At 38.8% G+C, this 19,028-nt stretch overlaps 4 protein-coding genes across 25 annotated transcripts in view; 2 read left to right on the forward strand and 2 right to left on the reverse strand.

Annotated features, from left to right (window-relative positions):
* The first annotated feature begins 1,101 nt into the window (after positions 1-1,101).
* arf1 (ADP-ribosylation factor 1) lies at positions 1,102-4,281 on the forward strand. The gene is made up of 5 exons (XM_014029627.1): positions 1,102-1,183; positions 2,229-2,463; positions 2,550-2,660; positions 2,759-2,883; positions 3,020-4,281. The coding sequence occupies exons 2-5, from the start codon at positions 2,319-2,321 to the stop codon at positions 3,179-3,181; spliced, it is 543 nt and encodes a 180-aa protein (XP_013885081.1). The 5' UTR covers positions 1,102-1,183; positions 2,229-2,318; the 3' UTR covers positions 3,182-4,281.
* Positions 4,282-5,064: 783 nt separating this feature from the next.
* cunh1orf35 (chromosome unknown C1orf35 homolog) lies at positions 5,065-9,182 on the reverse strand. Of its 2 annotated transcripts, none has more exons than XM_014029617.1 (8): positions 8,631-9,182; positions 7,487-7,637; positions 7,345-7,390; positions 7,180-7,262; positions 6,997-7,069; positions 6,713-6,792; positions 6,492-6,614; positions 5,065-5,788 (listed from the first exon to the last, which is right to left on the reverse strand). In XM_014029617.1, the coding sequence occupies exons 1-8, from the start codon at positions 8,725-8,727 to the stop codon at positions 5,533-5,535; spliced, it is 909 nt and encodes a 302-aa protein (XP_013885071.1). In that variant the 5' UTR covers positions 8,728-9,182; the 3' UTR covers positions 5,065-5,532. The 2 variants fall into 2 exon arrangements, with proteins under 2 accessions (XP_013885071.1, XP_013885064.1); XM_014029610.1 differs by having other exon boundaries at positions 6,492-6,617.
* guk1a (guanylate kinase 1a) lies at positions 8,980-13,978 on the forward strand. The gene is made up of 7 exons (XM_014029601.1): positions 8,980-9,381; positions 11,232-11,345; positions 11,773-11,814; positions 11,900-12,135; positions 12,214-12,298; positions 12,387-12,472; positions 13,794-13,978. The coding sequence occupies exons 1-7, from the start codon at positions 9,006-9,008 to the stop codon at positions 13,830-13,832; spliced, it is 978 nt and encodes a 325-aa protein (XP_013885055.1). The 5' UTR covers positions 8,980-9,005; the 3' UTR covers positions 13,833-13,978.
* An 839-nt stretch (positions 13,979-14,817) lies between these two features.
* Positions 14,818-19,028, reverse strand: part of obscnb (obscurin, cytoskeletal calmodulin and titin-interacting RhoGEF b) — a gene marked incomplete in the record, with an annotated part of 52,003 nt that continues 47,792 nt past the window's right edge. For all 21 annotated transcript variants that reach the window (XM_014029688.1, XM_014029671.1, XM_014029657.1 and 18 more), the window contains 5 exon segments: positions 14,818-17,486; positions 18,183-18,225; positions 18,379-18,472; positions 18,671-18,800; positions 18,886-18,988. In XM_014029688.1, the coding sequence (XP_013885142.1) occupies positions 16,379-17,486; positions 18,183-18,225; positions 18,379-18,472; positions 18,671-18,800; positions 18,886-18,988 (1,478 nt within the window).

The raw sequence follows: 19,028 nt of genomic DNA on the forward strand, positions 1-19,028 counted from the left end.
CCTCCACGTCGAGAGGAGCTAGTTGAGGTGGCTCGGGCATCTGGTAAGGATGCCTCCTGGACGCCTCCCTTGTGAGGTATTCCGGGCACGTCCCACCGGGAGGAGGCCCAGAGGAAGACCCAGGACACGCTGGAGGGACTATGTCTCTCGGCTGGCCTGGGAACGCCTTGGAGTTCCCCCGGAGGAGCTGGAAGAAGTGGCTGGGGAGAGGGAGGTCTGGGCCTCCCTTCTGAAGCTGCTGCCCCCGCGACCCGTCCCCAGATAGGTGGAAGAAAATGGATGGATGGATGGATGGATGGATGGATGGATGGATGGATGGATGCTTTGTGCAGTTCAGATGTCAGACATATGCATCTATCACATACTCTACTGCTCTTTATAAATTTAGATTTGATTTAGTTTAGATTATTACAAAATGGATGTTTGAATACTTGGCATTAGTACCAATCAGATTTTTTTTTCTTTTTTAAGCAGTTCTTTGAGGAGGATGCAGATGTAGGAGAGTGAGAGGAGATGAAAAGGGTAACTGGATATACAAATAAAATTGGTAGATAACAACTGTCAAAATGAAAGCTACCCTGGTCTTCCCAGAGAAACAGTTTCAATTCAGTTCAATTCAATTCAATTCAGTTTATTTATATAGCTCCAAGTCACAACATACATTGTCTCGGGGCACTGTACATTAAAAAGAACAATCTAAAGAAGAAACCAKCAGGCTGCGTTGAATCACTTCATCACAGTCTCCCATCCTGAGCAAACGGTGGAGAGGAAAAACTCCCTGCTAATCAGGAAGAAACCTCCAGCAGAACCAGGCTCAGGACAGGCGGCCATCTGCCTCCACCGGCTGGTTTGGGGGACAGGAAAGAGACACAGACAAACACAGAAGAACTGGTCCAGGACTGGTCCAGGTGCACCTTCTTCTGGAAGAGACAAAGAAACAGTCCATTATTAAACTGATGACAAGTCACTCGCCTTACCCATTAGTGGTCGTAATGTTATGGCTAATGAATGTAAAACGCGAAGGCAGAAATTRTGCCACAGAACGGTGCAATTCCCTGTTTAACCGCATGGGGCGACTCCTCTCAGAGTCTGACGGAAGTTCAGCTGGAAGCTCTGACGTGTCAAATTGTAGCCATTTTCCTGAAAGGGAGGAAACGGCTTGAGGGAAGAAAACGCTCAACGAGTAAGTAAGGAGATTTTTACATGAACCGAGTAAATGTTGAGCTTTTTGCTATTTGCTAAGAGGCTGTAGTCGTTCATAAAAGTATATGTATTCACGCTGAATGAGTGTGTGGCTGAGTTTTTATTTTTCAGAGAACAAACACCGAAATGATTAACTTGTGTGTTGTTCAAAACCGAGGATGATGCTGTCCTATTTTATTTTTCCTCTTTTTGATTTCGTATCGGAGTTATCCATTTGTCATTAACATATCTCAAAAGATAACATCATTCTATTCAACTGCATGTCGTTGTAAAATAAGGTCGTGTTGTAGCATTGCACAATGCTAAGCTAATGTCGGTGTTTATGTAGAGTTGGGCAACTTTAGCTCCGCTTCCAGAAGTTCGACTGGTCCAGAACTGAAACCCGAGCTCTTAAATAMAAACTGTACAAAAATCTCTTTTTCATGAAGCGAGTTGTATTCGAAACGTGAAATTAGTTGCAAAGCAACTTTTCATGTTATAGGAATGCCCTCATTGGCTTGCATTCATTATGTTCACCTTCTCGTGCCGTGTGCACAACAGTCATAAATGCAGGCTGGGTTAACTTTAAGATTAATACTGCACTCAGACAGCAGCAAATTATTTAGATGCGATATTTTAGTCAGTAAAGTGTGATTGTAACAATAAAAAAGTTGATATTAGTAGCAATAACACAACTAAACCTTTTAAGGACCCTAAGAAACAATATCGCTTACTCATATTTTACAGCTTGCTGCTCATATCTTGTAAAAGTGACAAAGGCCACTGTTGAGTTAACAGAGGTATTGGTTAGTAGCATTTTATGTCTAGCTTAGTAATTATACGAGGCCCTAAAATATAATAAAACAATAAAGCCATATTGTTCCCCTTGGTAATTAAAATGTTGTTCTCATATGTTCTGGTCATTATATTTGAGTTCTGCCAGTCAGTGTTTTGACACATTCTGTTCGTACAGGAACAACATTTTGGTGTTCATTATTTTAACTTCTCCTTAACTTACAATACGTTTTCTTTTTTTTTCTCCACAGATTTTTTGGGGGGTTACACTTTTTTATATGTGTATTTAATTTATTTTTATTTATTTTTTGGACAAAAGTGTTTTCCCATCTTGTGCCGCCATGGGGAATATGTTTGCAGGACTCTTTAAAATGTTTGGGAAGAAAGAAATGAGGATACTCATGGTGGGTCTGGATGCTGCAGGAAAGACAACTATTTTGTACAAGCTTAAACTCGGAGAGATTGTGACAACCATCCCCACGATAGGTGAGCCAAACATTGTGATAAGCGTGTAACAGAACTGACAACTTGAATGCAAAAAAATAAAAATAAAAATCTGTTTTCTCCCTCAGGTTTCAATGTAGAAACAGTAGAGTACAAGAACATCAGTTTTACAGTTTGGGACGTTGGTGGTCAAGACAAAATCCGACCATTGTGGCGCCATTATTTTCAGAACACACAAGGTAATCTCTTACATTTTATTGACCTTCATTTTTTGAGCCTTTTTTTTTTGTTTGTTTTAAAAAAATAACGCTGCACATCTTTTGTCTTCTAAACACAGGTCTCATCTTTGTTGTGGATAGCAATGACAGAGAGCGATGTGCTGAGGCCCGAGAAGAGCTCTTAAGAATGTTGGCAGAGGACGAGCTGCGTGATGCTGTGCTTTTAGTGTTTGCCAACAAACAGGTAAGTATTGGAAGCCTTAAAAAGCAAATGAATGTCAGAAGTTTTGGGGGATTTCTTTTTTTTTTTTTTTTTTGTTGTTCTCTTGTTGGCTCGATGATGGTGGGGTTCTAATGTTTTCTCACCGATTTGCTTCTAGGACCTCCCAAATGCCATGAATGCTGCAGAGCTCACAGACAAGCTGCAACTTCACTCGCTGCGCAGCAGGAACTGGTACATCCAGGCAACCTGTGCCACCACTGGAGATGGTCTCTATGAAGGACTTGATTGGTTATCTAATCAGCTCAAGCATCATCAATAATCAGAGCATTTCACAAAACCTCATGTTTCTATTTACACGGAAAAAAAAAAAGAAAAAAAAACCAGTTCCTCCACACTGGAAACAGTCCCCAGCCTAGGTTTGATCTCAGACACAGCCCAGCAGTGGGGGTGATCTAATCATGTAAAGCTTCTATTATTATACTTTTTAAAATTTATTTACTTGTAAATAAATTTGGGTCATGGGGGAGCTAATTGCACTCTTTAAAACCATGTGGTGATTCTTCTTTTCCTGATTGCTGGGTGGCTTTGACTTGATTAAAAAAGGGAGGAAATTGTATTTTATACCAGCGCACTGGCACCTTAGTGCAGTCAAGGGATTTTTCTGGTTGTGCACTGTAGGAAGTGATCATCAAGGTTTTTTTTTTTTTCTAAAACTATACTGACTTATACACTGATGCACTACTTGTAGCTAACTTGTTCCTGAYTACATGCAAGAACTTTGAAATTACCATTTGGTACAATGGAATTAACCATTTGTACTGACATCACTCCTGTTTGTGAATACTTGTCAGCTTTTGTTGTGAAATATGTAGACAAATTAAAGTGCTGCAGAGATTACAGACCTGCCTGGTGTGTTGCATTACAGGAAGTCAGGTGATCTCTTTAGTCTTGAGAAGGCAGAAGATGGGGTTTGTGTTTAGCATTTTCAGGAGWCTCAGGTTGACAATGTGGTATGTTGGCCTTTTGGAGTATGCATATTTCTAGTGACATTAGGCAGAGGAGAAACTATTTACCCAACAGATTATTTATTCCTGTAGCTCTACTGTTTAATTTTGTATGTTTATTGTAAGCAATAAGACACCAGTAAATTTTATCTGAGCTCAGTTTGGGAAATGTTTTCAGAGCAATACCAAAATCAACGGCATCTTTCAGTGCTGCCAGTTGTGCTGTAACAAAAGGCCAAATGCCTCCGTTGTTGAAGTTGAGGACACATTGCCTTTATTTTTCCAAGATTTATCTATAAAGAGTGCAAGTTTGACTTTATATGTTGTGATTCATTTCTTGAGTTGATTCGTTTTGAGCTTTTGTTTGTGTGTGTGGGGAAAACACTACAAATAAAAATGATTGGATATAAACATATTTTGGAACTGTGTTTTGTTTTAAACCACTTAAGTGTTAATTTACGGTTATTTCTTTCACATTAAATCAAAGTCAGTCTATTAAAATTATGTTGTGGTCTTCATACAATAATTGTATAAGGAGAACAAAAAGGTCACCTAATGGAGCAAGAAGAAATATGATGCTCTTAAGTGCTGAAACCTCCCTGTGTCGAGGTTAAAGCAGTTATTTGAAGAGCACATCCTGTTTCGCTTGGTCTGAGGGTGGCAATCTGAGGACAGCATTCTTGCTGGTTGATTAGGCTGCCATGGTTAACGCAGCCAGGCCTATAAAATAAGGCAGGAGAGTATATGGTCATGGTGGTAGTTTGAGCCTCGGGTCCTTCATAGGGTGGCTTTGTCTGGCATCCACTCCTGCTGCTTCATCAGCTTGGTTTGTGTGTGGTGGTCTAACTACTCAGCCTTATTAAAAGGACCAGTCTGCATTTGTTTTTTGCAGTTTTTTTGAATGCCTTGCTCTTTTTATTTTTTTTTCCCTGTTGCCCCCAGTTGCCATTCTGCAAAATCCCCTCCTTCAAACCAATTCAAGGCAAATGCAAACACTGCACTCTATTAACAACCAGGGGAGATCATTTCAGGGGTATAATGCCAGTCAAGGATCTGATCTGAGAATGACAGAGGATTAATGAGGGGAGGTGAAAAGAAAATGACCATTGTTACTGAGAAATGTGAGTGATGTAGTAGGATAGAGGATCAAACAGCATCTTTGAGATGTTGCAACAAAAAAAGAAGAAAAATCAAAGTATAAGTTGCAGAGGCATCAGAATTTTTAATCTTAAACTCATTTTTCATTTTGAAATGAGTAGCAATAGATGCAGCACACACACAGTCATATTTTGTTTTGGTAAAACTTAAATCACACAAATTCCCGACAGCAGCAAGAGTCGTTAGTTTCAAATCTCTGATGAGCTCAGTTAAAAAAAAAACAAGAGCTTGGACAGATGATTACAAAATAATTTGGTTTTCCGTGTATAATACAAATGTAAAAAATCAGTTTCTATGTGATGTATTTTTTTAAAATAAGGCTTGTCACATTGTAGCCCAAAAATAATACACCACATCAATACTACCACATGACCATCGTATTGAGAGAATTAGTTAATACAAAAGGCTCAAACATATTGCACTGACTAGTTTTTATCCTGTCCTTGGCCAGTCAGGCTGCTGTAGAGCCCTTTCTGTATTATATCTGATTGGATGGGGGAGCAGGACATTAGTCGTCCGAGTCTGTGTCGTGGCGCCGCCTGTGACTTTGTGTGGCACCAGCAGGGGCCTTCTTGTGGATGGCAGGGTTGCTGCGGGCAGGAGACCCCCCGTCAGAGGAGTCTGTGTCATGCCGCTGCTGTCGATGATGGGGGTGGGAAGGCTGTCGCTCGTTCTTTTCTCCCCACCTTGAATGGCTGTCATGGGGTCTGGCTCCACTCTGACTGTGGTATGATGGATTATGATGATGGTGGTCCTTTTTGTGTCTGAAAGTAAAAGGAAACAAACAACTCAGTGAGTGGGATGCGGTGGGGCTCTGATAAGTTGTAGTAGAGCTGGGGAAGGATGGGGAAATCCACTGAAAATGCAAAATTATGTTATTATATGTATATTATTATACATATATATATATACACACACACACATATACATATATATATATATATATATTCTGGCTATAGTGAGGAGAAAATATGTTTAAAGCTTTTCATTAATGCACATATGCAACCAACAACCATCTATATCCCCCTCCCAAAGTCATTCATTATAAATTATATTTAGTCTGACACTCCCCCTAAATTTCTCATGATGATGAATAATCTTTAACTCTGTGATACACCAAAACAAATAGAATCTTCAAGGCTAAATGAGTAAAACAGTGTCCAAGCGCCCTCTAGTGGGAATTCAGTATTTTGCAACCAGTGTTCAAGTTTGTTAGTAATGCAGTAAATGTAGACAAATGAGAAATTATGCATTATAGTTTAGTAACATATCTTTCTAAAAGGACACCACACGCAATGCAAATTATAATTTCGGATCTAATAAAACATAAATATGTTTTAAATGGTAATGCTTTAACTTGATTGGAAGTAACTTCATAAAGGTGGAAATGCACTGTGTTTTATTATTTGTTTATAATCCTTTGAGGTACATTATTATCAAACGTTTTTAATGAACACATGGACAAACCTCTTCCTGTTATCATCTGAGTCTGAGGAGGATGAATCTCTTCTTTGCCTTTTCTTCTTTTTTTCTTTCTTCTTTTTCTCCTTCTTGCTCTTTTTGTCCTTCTTTTTCTTTTTACTCTCAGGCCTGCTGGATTCCCCATTCATTAATAAACAAGTCAATTTTAACTTTTAATATTTTGTTGGTGAAATATTAGGAGGCTCAGGAAAATGATCCATTCTTACTTTTGTTCTACCTCTTGTTTTGCAACACTTTCAGATGTTTTCGTTGCTGATGTTTCAGGAYGACCTTCGGTCTTGTGGTGCTGCGCAGAAAGCACAGGTTTAATTATTCTAGTACTTTGTCGATCACATGGAACAAACTGTTTCAAGCATCTATTAAGAGTTGCCCCCACATTTACAAGAGTATTGACTCAATCAGCTACACATTACATTAAAAAGAAACAAATAATCAAAATCTGCACCATATTAAATCTACATTTAACAAATGAAAAGGCAACAGAACTTACCGTAAAAACTGGCAGACCCATTTTAATCGCCTCTTTTTCTTTTTGGGAAAGCACCAGTTTTCGTGACCCCACACTTAAGATGAAAACATTCGACAGAAACAAACTCTTTATTTTGGGGAATTACTTTATAACGCAAGGCTAAGAATTTACAAAACATAATAACGTGGACTAAATTATAATCACCTGGAACTTCCCAAGCCTGATATACGATCCACGTTCCTTTCCTCACCATCAGCCTCTTCCCTCCTGCAAACCTCTACGAGGTCCTGACAAAATAAAATTCAAACCGTTTAAGCCTTTTTAGTGGTACCAAGTTATTAAAACATTCTCTCCAGATAAGTCACATACTTCTTTAGTAAGGCCAGTTGGTTGTCTCTTTATATTCTTGTGCCCCCTACATAAAAAAATGAAAGGGAAAGAGAAAATGAGCATTATCATGCTTTAAACCTTCATCATTACAAAAATATATTTCAGAGTAAGTTACACATACAGAGCAGCCATCAGCGCCTCCTCTTCTGCTGCCCTTACAGCTGCAAGTTCGTCCTCTTTGGACAAAGGTTTGCCAGTTTTTTTGTCTTTTGCATACCATGTTAGATCTTTGCCCTTCTGCCACCGACCCACCGGTGCCATCAAGGAGTTTCCTGTTGGAGAAAATCAGGGCAAGTGAGTTAAAATGGTGTTAAAAATATGTACACACTGATGTGCTTTAAGGGGAAAATATATTTTGGATTCAGCTGCATAAAACAAACATGAGTCAGGTCAGCGTTATGAAGAACAGAAGACAGGAGAAAGTTGTAAAACGTAATTGTTAAAAATCAACAGTTCCATGGGAGATGGCAAACAAAATTAACATTTAAAACTTACATTCTGACAGTTTATACCAGAGTGGCATGCTATGAAATATATTTTACTCTAAAATGTGTCAAAAATTATTTTATTATTTTCCTTACTAGTAACTTTTTTTCTGATATCGCATGAGCAAAGTTAATTAAGCCTTAACTGAGTCAAACTTGATCCAGTGTATAGTATTTATTTTCTGACAGTGCAATTAAATTAGGTGACAACTCCATGCCTGATTTGTAAACCTGAAAAAAAGGCACATTGCGCTGAGGTGGTTTGATACAATCTTGTGTAAACAGCTGCAAAAGCACAGATAAATTGTGCAGTTTAACATTTTACAATATAACGCATCTTCTCTTTAGAATGAATTTCAAATGAAACTTCACATCCTAAATGTTTCCCCAAAATACAACTCGCCAAATGGTTGTGTAACGTTACTTTTGTTAGCCTTTCATGTCACATCTGTGCTGACAGCTACGTAGCTCATGTTTGGCATGCTGTAGACGTGCTGGCAGCGGTCAGGACACGGAGGGACTGTGTTTCTGCTCAGAGATATGGAAATGAAAGTGAAAACCTGATGTGTGTGTGTCAGAAAGCCAGACTAATAGTTGCGCATTAGAGCCGTCCAGACTTTATATAATGAGGGACTCCAAAACAAAAGGTATGAAGCAGCTACACGTGGAGCTAAAGTGCATATCCTCACTGCCATGTTCACTATCTTGCTCTGTARCATGCATGCTCGCCCTCTCTGGTTAGCACCGATAGCTGATTCAGCTGCGAGTTTTTGTACTTACCGAGATAATTTTCTCTGTGTTTATCGACTTTTACGTCATCCCAGTTAAACTGGTCCTGTCCTCCTCGTATGCCTCCGGATCTTGACGAGCCGAACATTATTTTTTGTGGGTTTAAGGTGAAGATTTGACAGAAAAGTAGCTCACGCACTTAGCATCTGCAGCTAACTTTAGCAGCAGGAGTAGCGTGTTTGATCAGTCGGGCCTTCAGGATACACTCATCCGGGCCAGTTTTACGGTGAGTTGCACTTCCTTGTACTAAAGAAAGCAACGTGATTACTGGTAGGGGTGTTCACATTGGAAAATGGACATTACATCTGTTTATTATTTAAGGCAATAGCTATAAGCGTAGAAAAAGTAGCAGAAATCAAGTCGAAGATGTTTTTTTATGTAGCTATAGTTCGCCTAAAACGACTAAAAACAAATACTCTCCCTGTGTTCAGTTATATCTTGCACTCACAACAAAAAAGCCGTATCCTTCATAGAAGCATATATATTCATAATAAAATACTATTTTCAATTCTTTTTGTGGCTAAAGCTAGTAAAACGTCCCGGTTTCTTTGTTTTGTCGCGCGCCTTCTTTACGTTCGCGATGTCCTGGCCCTTAGTGATGACGTAGGCAGGCAGCGGCCAGTTTGCTCTAATGGCTCTCACGTTGTTCACTGGTGGGATGAAATCCCTCGGAGACGGTKGCAAAAGCTTGGATTAACCCATCTCCTCATGTACCTGAGACATTTTACCAGGCTATTTTCAGGTAGGAATGCAGAATGTGGGGTTCTCCTCAAATATTCGGGCTTTATTTGCTCCACGAGGGCGTGTGAGTCTGACATCCTGTGGAGCTTGCTGCTTTGCAGCAGATGGAGTTGTGTTTAGAGTCGTCCAGGCTTACAATTCAAAGCAAGATGGCTTGTTCTGTTTTTCTTAGAGGAACAGCTTACAATACACTAAGGCTTTTCAACAAGTAGCCTCTACTTTTTAAAGGAATAAATTATTATAGATAGGTAACCACATGTGACATAACCCTGTAAATACATTGGAAGTTTTTTTTACAGCATACTGATTAAATGTACATCAACTCAGTAGAATAAACAGCAGTTTCTAAAGGTGTGATCTAAGTGATATAACATATCTGAGATGCAACCAAAAGTCATGCCATGAGCATTGTGGGTATTTTCTTCCTTCCTATTTTTTTAAATATAAATTAGCATTTGACTATTTTCTATGAGTCTGTTGGATATTCTAAACGAATGGTGAACTCAAGAATGAAACATGTGAATCTGTCTTTTGTGGAGTACAGAGTGTCTGCAGAAGTTGTGGCAAAGAACAACAATATTCTTCAAATTAGTAACATTAAATAAGTTGTTACTCACAAGTCAAAGTGCATTTTGCAAAACAACATGTCTGTATCTAGTAGATATTTCTGCTGTAGTATTGTAGAAAAGAATGACACTTCTTATGCTCTACWATGGTAATAAACAGTTTATTACAAATATGCAGTTTGAGCTTTTTTCAGACTTGAAACATAAGAATGAAGACGTCACACTATTAGGCTGTAAAAAGATAAAAACTGGTTGAACGAGACCAGTTTTAAACAACCCTCGTTAGTGTAATAGTTTTAAAGAAGGTGTACCGTGAAGGAAAACCTTGCACCTTGTTACAGATTTCAACTGACTTCTGAAACATGTTGGATATCACATTTTAAATTTTGCTTCAGGCAAGTACCAGCCAGTCACATGATTGCTTGGATCATGYGTTTTAAGTTAGACACACTGCAGCTTCCAATAAGTGTCAATCTGTGCAGATCAGTAGTCTCATATGTCTTCAATCTCCTCTCACGCAAATCATTGTGCAGGAAAAGGGAATTCTCATGTCAGTGTTGGATTGTAGGTTTCAAGTTGACAATTCTAACAAATTTCTGTCTATTCTTTTAGGCTTTTGTTTAATTATAATGTTAAAAAAATACAAAAGAGTATATGCAACCAGGTTTTATCTTGCAGGGATGTGGGTTTATTGCTGTAGTTTTTCTTTTATAAGCTTCAGTATAGCTGCTGTTTTACATCCACTGTTTGTTGTGGCCCTGCCCTCTTGTTCTCTCCCCTCCCTTCTGCTTGAACGCACAACCAAACCTTCCTTGTTCATTTCATTTCCTCATCTGCTTGAAGTCTGTGTATTAAAAGAAAAGAGGTAAGAAGGAATGCTACAGCTGTTGTTTTATACTTTGCTGGAGAATTATAATCCTAATCGGCAGCGATTCAGATGTTCCACTGGGTGACATAAAAAAAGGTGAAGGTGGGGCTTATTTTACCTCAAAAGCATAGTGGGACCATGTTTTGTTAACAAATCRGTATGCTTTCTGTTCTCGTGTGAGAGTTTCCACTATCATCTTGTTCCCTCCCTTTTGCTTTTCTGGAAATAATTATTACCCTGCATCAATGTTATTCAAGATATATATTAAAAAAAGATCATTATTTTTGTCTAAAGTCAATTGTGTGCCTGGGTTAATTTTACATTACGATGACTCATGTAGGATTCCAGTGATGTGTCACTTTTTCCATGCTCGCTCGTTTGTATTACTACAAACGTTTTTCTCCTCTTTTCTTTCAGCTATGGCTGGACCCAGGCCAGTGGTGTTCAGTGGCCCATCAGGGGCAGGGAAAAGCACTTTGCTGAAGAAGCTCATGAAAGAATATGACAATGTTTTTGGTTTCAGCGTGTCCCGTAAGTGTTTCCACAAGCTCTGTTTCTAATTACAAAATATTTAGCTCAGACTGGTTTGGGAATGGCTTTGGGATGGTGTGTGACCTTAGTCACTACTGTCAAAAACACACTTAATTACCGTAATCTTTTAAGACTCTGCAATGCCTTAATTTGTTGTTGTTGTTTTTTTAAAAATATAATCCAGGCAAACGTAAATCAATATAAAGACTTTTTAACTAAACAGTATAGGATTTCAATATAAGCCAAAGACCCCTCCCTTTTTTATGTTTGTGTTTGAAAAGTCTGACTTTTCTGTTTTCTTACATTTTCTGGCATACTAAATGAATCATAAGCATTTTTTTTGTCAGTRATCAACAGGTTGGTTAACAAATATGTGCAGCTCTGCTGTAGGGTCAAATAGACAAATGATTTATGTTTCATTTCTTAGATACAACAAGAAAACCTCGTCCCGGAGAAGAAAATGGCAAAGGTACAAGCCCTCCTCTTTTATGTACAGCATATCAATTTCAGCCCTTTTCTGTAGTTGTTATGTTTTTTTTTCTTTCATCTTTTAGATTATCATTATGTTACACGAGAGGCGATGCAGACRGGCATCAAAAACGGCGAGTTCATCGAACATGCAGAGTTTTCAGGGAACATGTAYGGGACGAGCAAAGCCGCCGTGCAAGCCGTCCAGGCCAAGAACCTCATCTGTATACTTGATATCGACATGCAGGGTGTGAAGAGCATCAAAAAGACCGACCTCAACCCACTTTACATCTCCATTCAGCCGCCATCCTTGGAAATACTGGTGAGCGCAGTTTAAGCTCTTTATCTGTAAAGGTTTTCTGAACGTTTCTCAACGCCCTCTGTGGTCTCGTTGTTTCAGGAAAAACGCTTAAGAGACAGAAAAACCGAGTCGGAGGAGAGCCTCCAGAGGCGTTTAAATGCAGCCAAAGTGGAGATAGAGTTTAGTGAGTAGTTTTTTTCCACAAAAGTTCCAATTTAAWCACTCAATGCATGTTTAAACTCTGCTGTTTTAATAGTTACATCTTCCTACAGGTAAAGAACYAGGTGTGTTTGATGTCATTGTTGTAAATGATAATTTGGAGGATGCTTATGAGAAGTTGAAACAAGTTCTTCATGAGGTGAGATATCGATACACATAAGAAAATATTACATTAGTTAGTTCATTTACTGTGAAAATGTTCAGTATAGCTCTGTTTCTGCGAGGATTTTACTAGCTAGTAATTGTTTGTAAGCAACACATGGAGCAGTTGCTAAGAGGTGCAGTTTTTTTAACGCAGGTGTCAGAAAACAGGTGTAGAGAAGACAAATAAAACCACCAATTAATTATAAAGCCACAGTGTGCCACACGAATGGAAAAGTCTTTAATGAATGTTGTCATTGCCAGTTCCACTCACAGCTGTTGTCAGGGCGTGTCAGAACAAGCTTGCAGATAGAGGGGGCCTAAGGGTCTGTTTTTGGACAGCCAGAGATCATTATCTCAGGGCCGCTGAGAAAGTGAGCGAGTATTTCATACTGTAAGGCAGGGGTGTCGCACTCATTTTCACCAAGGGCCATAAGCATTATGGTGGCCCTCAAAGGGCCAGTTGTAATTTAATTTGACTTTTCGTGTTTAACCTCGACTAAACAGGAAGCGTCATATTCCTTGTCTTGTTGCTATTGCTGAGCACAGGTAACAAACAATAACTGAGCTCTACGTGGTATTTCCTGCATAGAAACAGCATTTAAACATGTCCTCTTGTAAACACCAAAAAGTACTACATGTACGAATGACTAAATGTGAAATAAATAATATAGAAATATTAGTAAAAGTAAGAGAGTTTCACTCACTGTTGTTAAGTTGTGGTAAGTTAGCTGCTGTTTTGCTTTATGAACTCTCCCACTTTCTGACAGGGAATGCCCACTAGAGGGGGCTTTCTACTATAAATTTACAACCAATACAACTGGGCTGCAGCAACAGTAACTGGTGAAAATATAGTGAAATAGAGATTTTACATGAAAAAGTAAGCCAGCTAATGGCTACTGGCTAGTTTTTAACCCTGTGCACCTCTACGTAGTGGTGGGTTGCTGTAATTTCACAGGTAAAATAAACAACTAGCATTGTGTGAGATCTAGTTTATGGTAAATCCTGACTTTAAAGCAGTAAATGCTTATTTTAAAGTCATTAATAGATCTTTGAAGCTCTCTTGGGCCACATAAAATGCTGTGATGGGCCACATTTGCTTCGTGAGCCTTGAGTTTGACACATGAAGTAAGGCATCAGTGTCTTCAAAATCAGCAGATTCATTACGAAATACATTTAGGTCACATAAACATAAACATTGTAATGTGTCAGCTTGCTAGCATTAAAAGGTAACAAGTTTTTAATTTTGTAGATTTCTCTGATCCTTACAAACCTGTAYATGGAAATGTGAGTGTTTTTTCCTTTTCGTCTCTTTGCAGGAAGTAACCAAGGTCAAGAAAGTTGGTACATCTTCGTAGGAGACAGCAGCCTCCTCACACCTTTTTTCTTTTTTTTTTAGTTTTTTGTTGTCTTATCCAGCCACTCCTTATGAAGTCACAGAGCTCCACTCAAGCCATGTACATTCCCTTCAGATCTGTGAGGCTATACAGTATATATATATATATATATATATACTATACAGTATATATATATATATATATATACTATACAGTATATATATATATATATATATATTGTTTTTGTTTTGACATGTAGAAAGAAAAGATACTCCAATAATTTTTACTTGAAGTGAGTCTTGCATGGTAAGTAGGTCGTTCTCTATCAGACAGAGATCGTCACTTGGACGAGCTGCCTGCAGCCTTGTCGACTCACCAAACTGGAGTAGCACAAAAGTAACAAAAAAAAACAAAAAAAAAACAAGTGTAACAAGACTCATTCCATCTTGTGGACAAACTGGTTTTTACAAGGGTAGAAAACAAAGCACATGTAGGTTGGTTAATGCCACCAAACCGTGCAGCTCTGTCATTATTTGGTGCAGTTTTTTATTTTTATTTTAGTTTTTTCCTGTGTTGATGGTTTAATAGCTCATATCTGATGTGGGAGAGTTTAAAATGACAGCGTATGTCTGGAAAATGTGGTGTTTACTTTCAGTGGRGTTACATTCTAGTCTGAACAGTCAAACAGTGAAATTATTCCAGTGCTGGTAAATTGGTTTATTTTAAACATTTTCTATAAAACCTATGTTAATGTGTTAACTAAATTTATATATTAGATTTTTTTTGTATTTTTGTGATATTCAAATACAAATACAAAAAATTAATGTTTGCTTAGAAAAACAATTATTTTATATCAGTGTCTATTAGGATATGGCTTTTGTTTTTGGGAAGGAAGTATTAGATTATTTTACAGTTGTGAATTTGTATACTTTTATATAACGTAACGTTCAGTTTGTAGCTTCACCTGTGCAGTCAAATTACATCCAGTGGACTTAAAAGAATCTGATCTACCCGCTTCTCCTTTCTGGGTCATTTGAGAGCTGGTGCCTATTTCTCACAGTTACTGTGTGAGAGACGGAGTACAGCGTGGACAGGTTGGAAGTTCGTCACAGGGCCACAAAGAAACATCTGGAGAAAACCCACAAATGCACAGGGAGAAGACGCAAACTCTACTCAAATAGCTGACAAATATTAACATTTTGTATTTTGTATATTGCGTAAATAGAAAACATGTAGTTTTACTTAAAGTATAATGTATTTGTACATTTTGCATTACAAATTTTCAGCACCATTGCATTTAAGCACCTTGTAACATCCATTCCTCTGGGCTGAAAGTTTTGTTTCTGACATTGCTATTTATATCTTGAGTTGGTTTAATGCAGCATAAATGAACTGTGTGTAGTCCTATCTCAAATTTATTTCATGTCTAATTGTGTTACACGTTGAAACAATAAAAAGGTAAAGCATCAAATTGCTCTGCATGTGTTGTAGGGTAAAATATAGAAGAAAAAAAAACAAGTTAGGTTGAATTTGTTGCTGTACATTTATTTAAATCAACACTTTGTATTCAACCTTGTTTTGTCCAAAACTACACATGTACAGTACAAGCTATTACATTCTTAGCGCTTTTAATAATTCACAACATATTCCTTGTAAAGGCATCTTTCAAGAACAAAAACTCCACACATTTTTTTACGGAGGACATTAAACCACCCACTTTTTCGTCACACTAAAGTCATAGATCCTGCGAGCTTCAGTGCTTTGCACACATTTCCACTTAAACACAACTGGATATTTCTAGTTGCGCTAAATAGACATCTGAAAAAGCTCATACATGCAGGCACTTTAAATATGTCACCAACACATCCCTGTGAGTTTGCATGTTTTTACAGTTTTTTTTGTAAAACGGGTTGCAGTCTACCTATATCTGATTGAACAAGTGTAATATTTGTATAACTGCTGGCAAAGGAATCATTCAAACCAACAAAACCTTATTCTATAATCTTGATTTTTAACAGCAAGCATTAAAGTCAAATGTAAAGTCGACATGTTAAATAACTGCAATTATTTCTTGTTCCAGGAAATCCAAGGCACTGTAAAACGCAACATTTCTGAAAAGTACAAAATCAAAACTCCGAAAACACGATACAGAAATGCACTAAATAACAGCTTGTTGTGAATAAAGTCAAAAGTTTCTCCTAAGGATATGACCTGGATCTGTTMAAATTGGTAAAACCGTGATTTAGTAAAGATCTACGTGACAAAAACGTCAAACGGATTTATTTGGCAAATTTCTCACATGGTTCACACTGCATGTTGAGAAGCAGTTCAACTGATCGAGACTTAAACCTGCTTACATAGGAAAAAATATTCATACAGTTTTCCACTTGCCTAAAGAAAGCATGACTCCAACCGTTAATCACTAAATTAGCTTTGAGAATCAAACTAGTTTTTGATTGGCTGCTTCACAATGGAATGGTTTTGTCAAACGCAGCAGGTATTTAAATCATGTCAGTAGCAATGTATCTATTTAAGACTAAGAACTGGTGGTACCAAATGAAACTTGCTTACAGGTTTTCACAAAGGTCTTCTTTAATTTGTAGAGTGACGGGATTGCCAACTGATGCRTAACCGTAAGTCTGAGTAGAGACTTTGGTTTTAAAGCTCTGCTGCCTGCTCTTGTCTCTCTGCACCTCGGAGCAGTATGAAGGCTTCACCTCCACCTTGGCGTGGCTCACTCGGATTGGAACTTGCCTCTCCGCCCTGGGCCGAGCCTCAGCAGCTTGTGGGAAGGCGGATGAGAAAACGCTGTTGGAGAGATGCTCCCTGAAGCGACCGAAGAAGCTGCTCCTCTGCCTTGGCACGATGTYGGGCCGCCCCACATTGAGAAGAACTGGTTGTCCTACTTGGGAACCACCGATCTCTCTCTGGAGAACAGAGATCTCACAGGGTTTTTCCTCTGAAACACAGTGGGCGTCAGAGGAGCCGTAGGTTTCTCCTTCCTCTGGGATGTAATCCTCCAAGTCTTCAAGGTTCAAAATACAATCTCCTTGTTTCAGCTTCACAGGCTCTTGGGTTGTTAACGGATTATATTCATTATCTTCATCATCAGGTTCAAAGATGACAGTTTGTTCGTCGTCCTGGTCATCGATGTCTTCTCCAGCAGGCGTAAGGACAGAAGAAAGTTCACATGGCTCTCCAGAGGCAGAGCCAGGGACAATATTATCTTCGTCCCAAGAGAGGGGCTGGCTGCTGATCCCCCCCTCACAATGTGTCTGGGTTTGCTCCACTAGCTTGTTGTTGGAATTGTTAACATTTGGGTTTTCCATTGTAGACCTCTTGGGTCTTGAGGGGGTGGCAACACGGTCAGACCCTGCAGGTGAGACACCTCTTCTCCTCGACAGCCTGGGAGACTTATTGACCTTGTACTCAATGACCTCCTCTACCTCAACCCACCTGGGCTTGCTCTCCACTGCCCTGGCATCAGCGCCCTCGGGCTCAGTAACATAAAGGGTTGGGATGGTTGTTTTTCTTGGAGTGGGCATCCTTCTTGGCCTGGCTGAAAGGAGCTCAGGGGTGGAAGTCTCAGAGCGGTGGGCGCCAACGATAGCCAAGCCAGGGGATCTGTGTCTCCTCAAACGTGGGTTCTTCACCACAGTGGTAATCGTTTCCTCACTGAAATAAATAAAGGAATGCATGACTAGAGACAAGGATTTAATGATTGTAGCCGAAGTGCTTAAATGGACATTCATAAACCATCAATACAAGTGACTCAGCAGTGAAATTAAAGAGGAGAACATGACTCCTAAAACACCGGATGGGGATGTCTGACAAAGCAGAGCAATAAATAAGCCACCAGTGTAGTTATTAGACCACAAGGATAAAGTGCACGCATTGTTCCTGAGTTCAAATGTTGATTCAGACTGATTTTATTTATTGTTTTGCCTGACCTTACTTTATCTGGAGTTTTCTTTTCCCCCTTGAGGTAAAAATGGGAATTGTTCAACTGCAAATAAAACTGTCTTCACCTAAAGTCTTGCATTGAAATATTAAAGTTGTGTGGTGAGAAGCAGCACCCTGATGGTAAAAGCCCCTCCTTTTATCATCCTTATGATAAAATCCTTCAGCATTTTTAAATACACAATGTACAGAGACGCAAACACATAAAAAGTGCTCTAAATTCAGCTCACGTTAGTTATTAGAAAGAAATATGTAGAGACCTGCAGCCTACAACTACAGAGAAATTCTAGACAAGTTTGCTGATCAGTTTTTAAAGTTATAAAATCAGTCAACTTTTCTTGGCAAATCATCACAAAGGCATACACATGCAGACTTAATGCAAAAGTCTTATTAAAGTCTGATCACACTTACATGATGATGGTTTTCTTTGGTAATTTAGTTTCCTGCTCGGTCACTGCAAAAAACAGAATATAAAACATAACTGAAATGGTAGAGGACGATTTATATGCAACGTGAATCAAATAAACAAATCTCAAACAGGAAGCATAAGTACTGTGCAAAAATAAAGAATAAAGACCAGGAAGAAAGAGGATAAAATAATCCCTACCTTCAATGGTGATGGCCTGCTCACCAGTGCGAGCCACAGCAGAAGGGAGGACTAAATCAGCAGCACACTTGGCACTGCCCAGACGGTTCGACAGCTGGCAACAGCAGGGATATATTTTTAGAGTCCTAAATATGACTTTCTGCTGCTAATTGATATCAACTATCCTCAAATCAATTTGAAGGTGCTAAAACAATTACAAACCACAATCAAATCTGCCCTCAGTGACCTACAATGACAAAGGGACTTATAAGTAGATCTGGAAATATTATGGAACTGAATAGTCCAGACAAACCTCACACTCGTAGTGTCCAAGGTCTCTCTCTGTCAGGTTTTTTATAACCAGGACCAGAACCCCACTACGAAGCTCACTGTAGGTTTGATACTTGCCCTGGTCGGTCAGCAGCCTGCCCTCCTTAAACCACCTTGAATTTGCATACAGACGGAGACAAAGATTAATGCTCAGTGTGAAAATTTGACGATCACAGAATCAACAAATAATTGGTGTACCTTATTTTGGGGCTAGGAGCACTTTGTATAACACAAGTGAACTGCGTATCTTCACCAAGAACAAAGATGGCATTCCTCATTTTGTTCACAAAACGAGGAGGTACTGCAGAAATCATACAGAAACACATTGCTGCTGAATAAAA

The sequence above is a fragment of the Austrofundulus limnaeus genome, unplaced genomic scaffold (genome assembly GCF_001266775.1).
Source record: "Austrofundulus limnaeus strain Quisiro unplaced genomic scaffold, Austrofundulus_limnaeus-1.0 Scaffold6, whole genome shotgun sequence".
Lineage (NCBI taxonomy): Eukaryota > Metazoa > Chordata > Actinopteri > Cyprinodontiformes > Rivulidae > Austrofundulus > Austrofundulus limnaeus.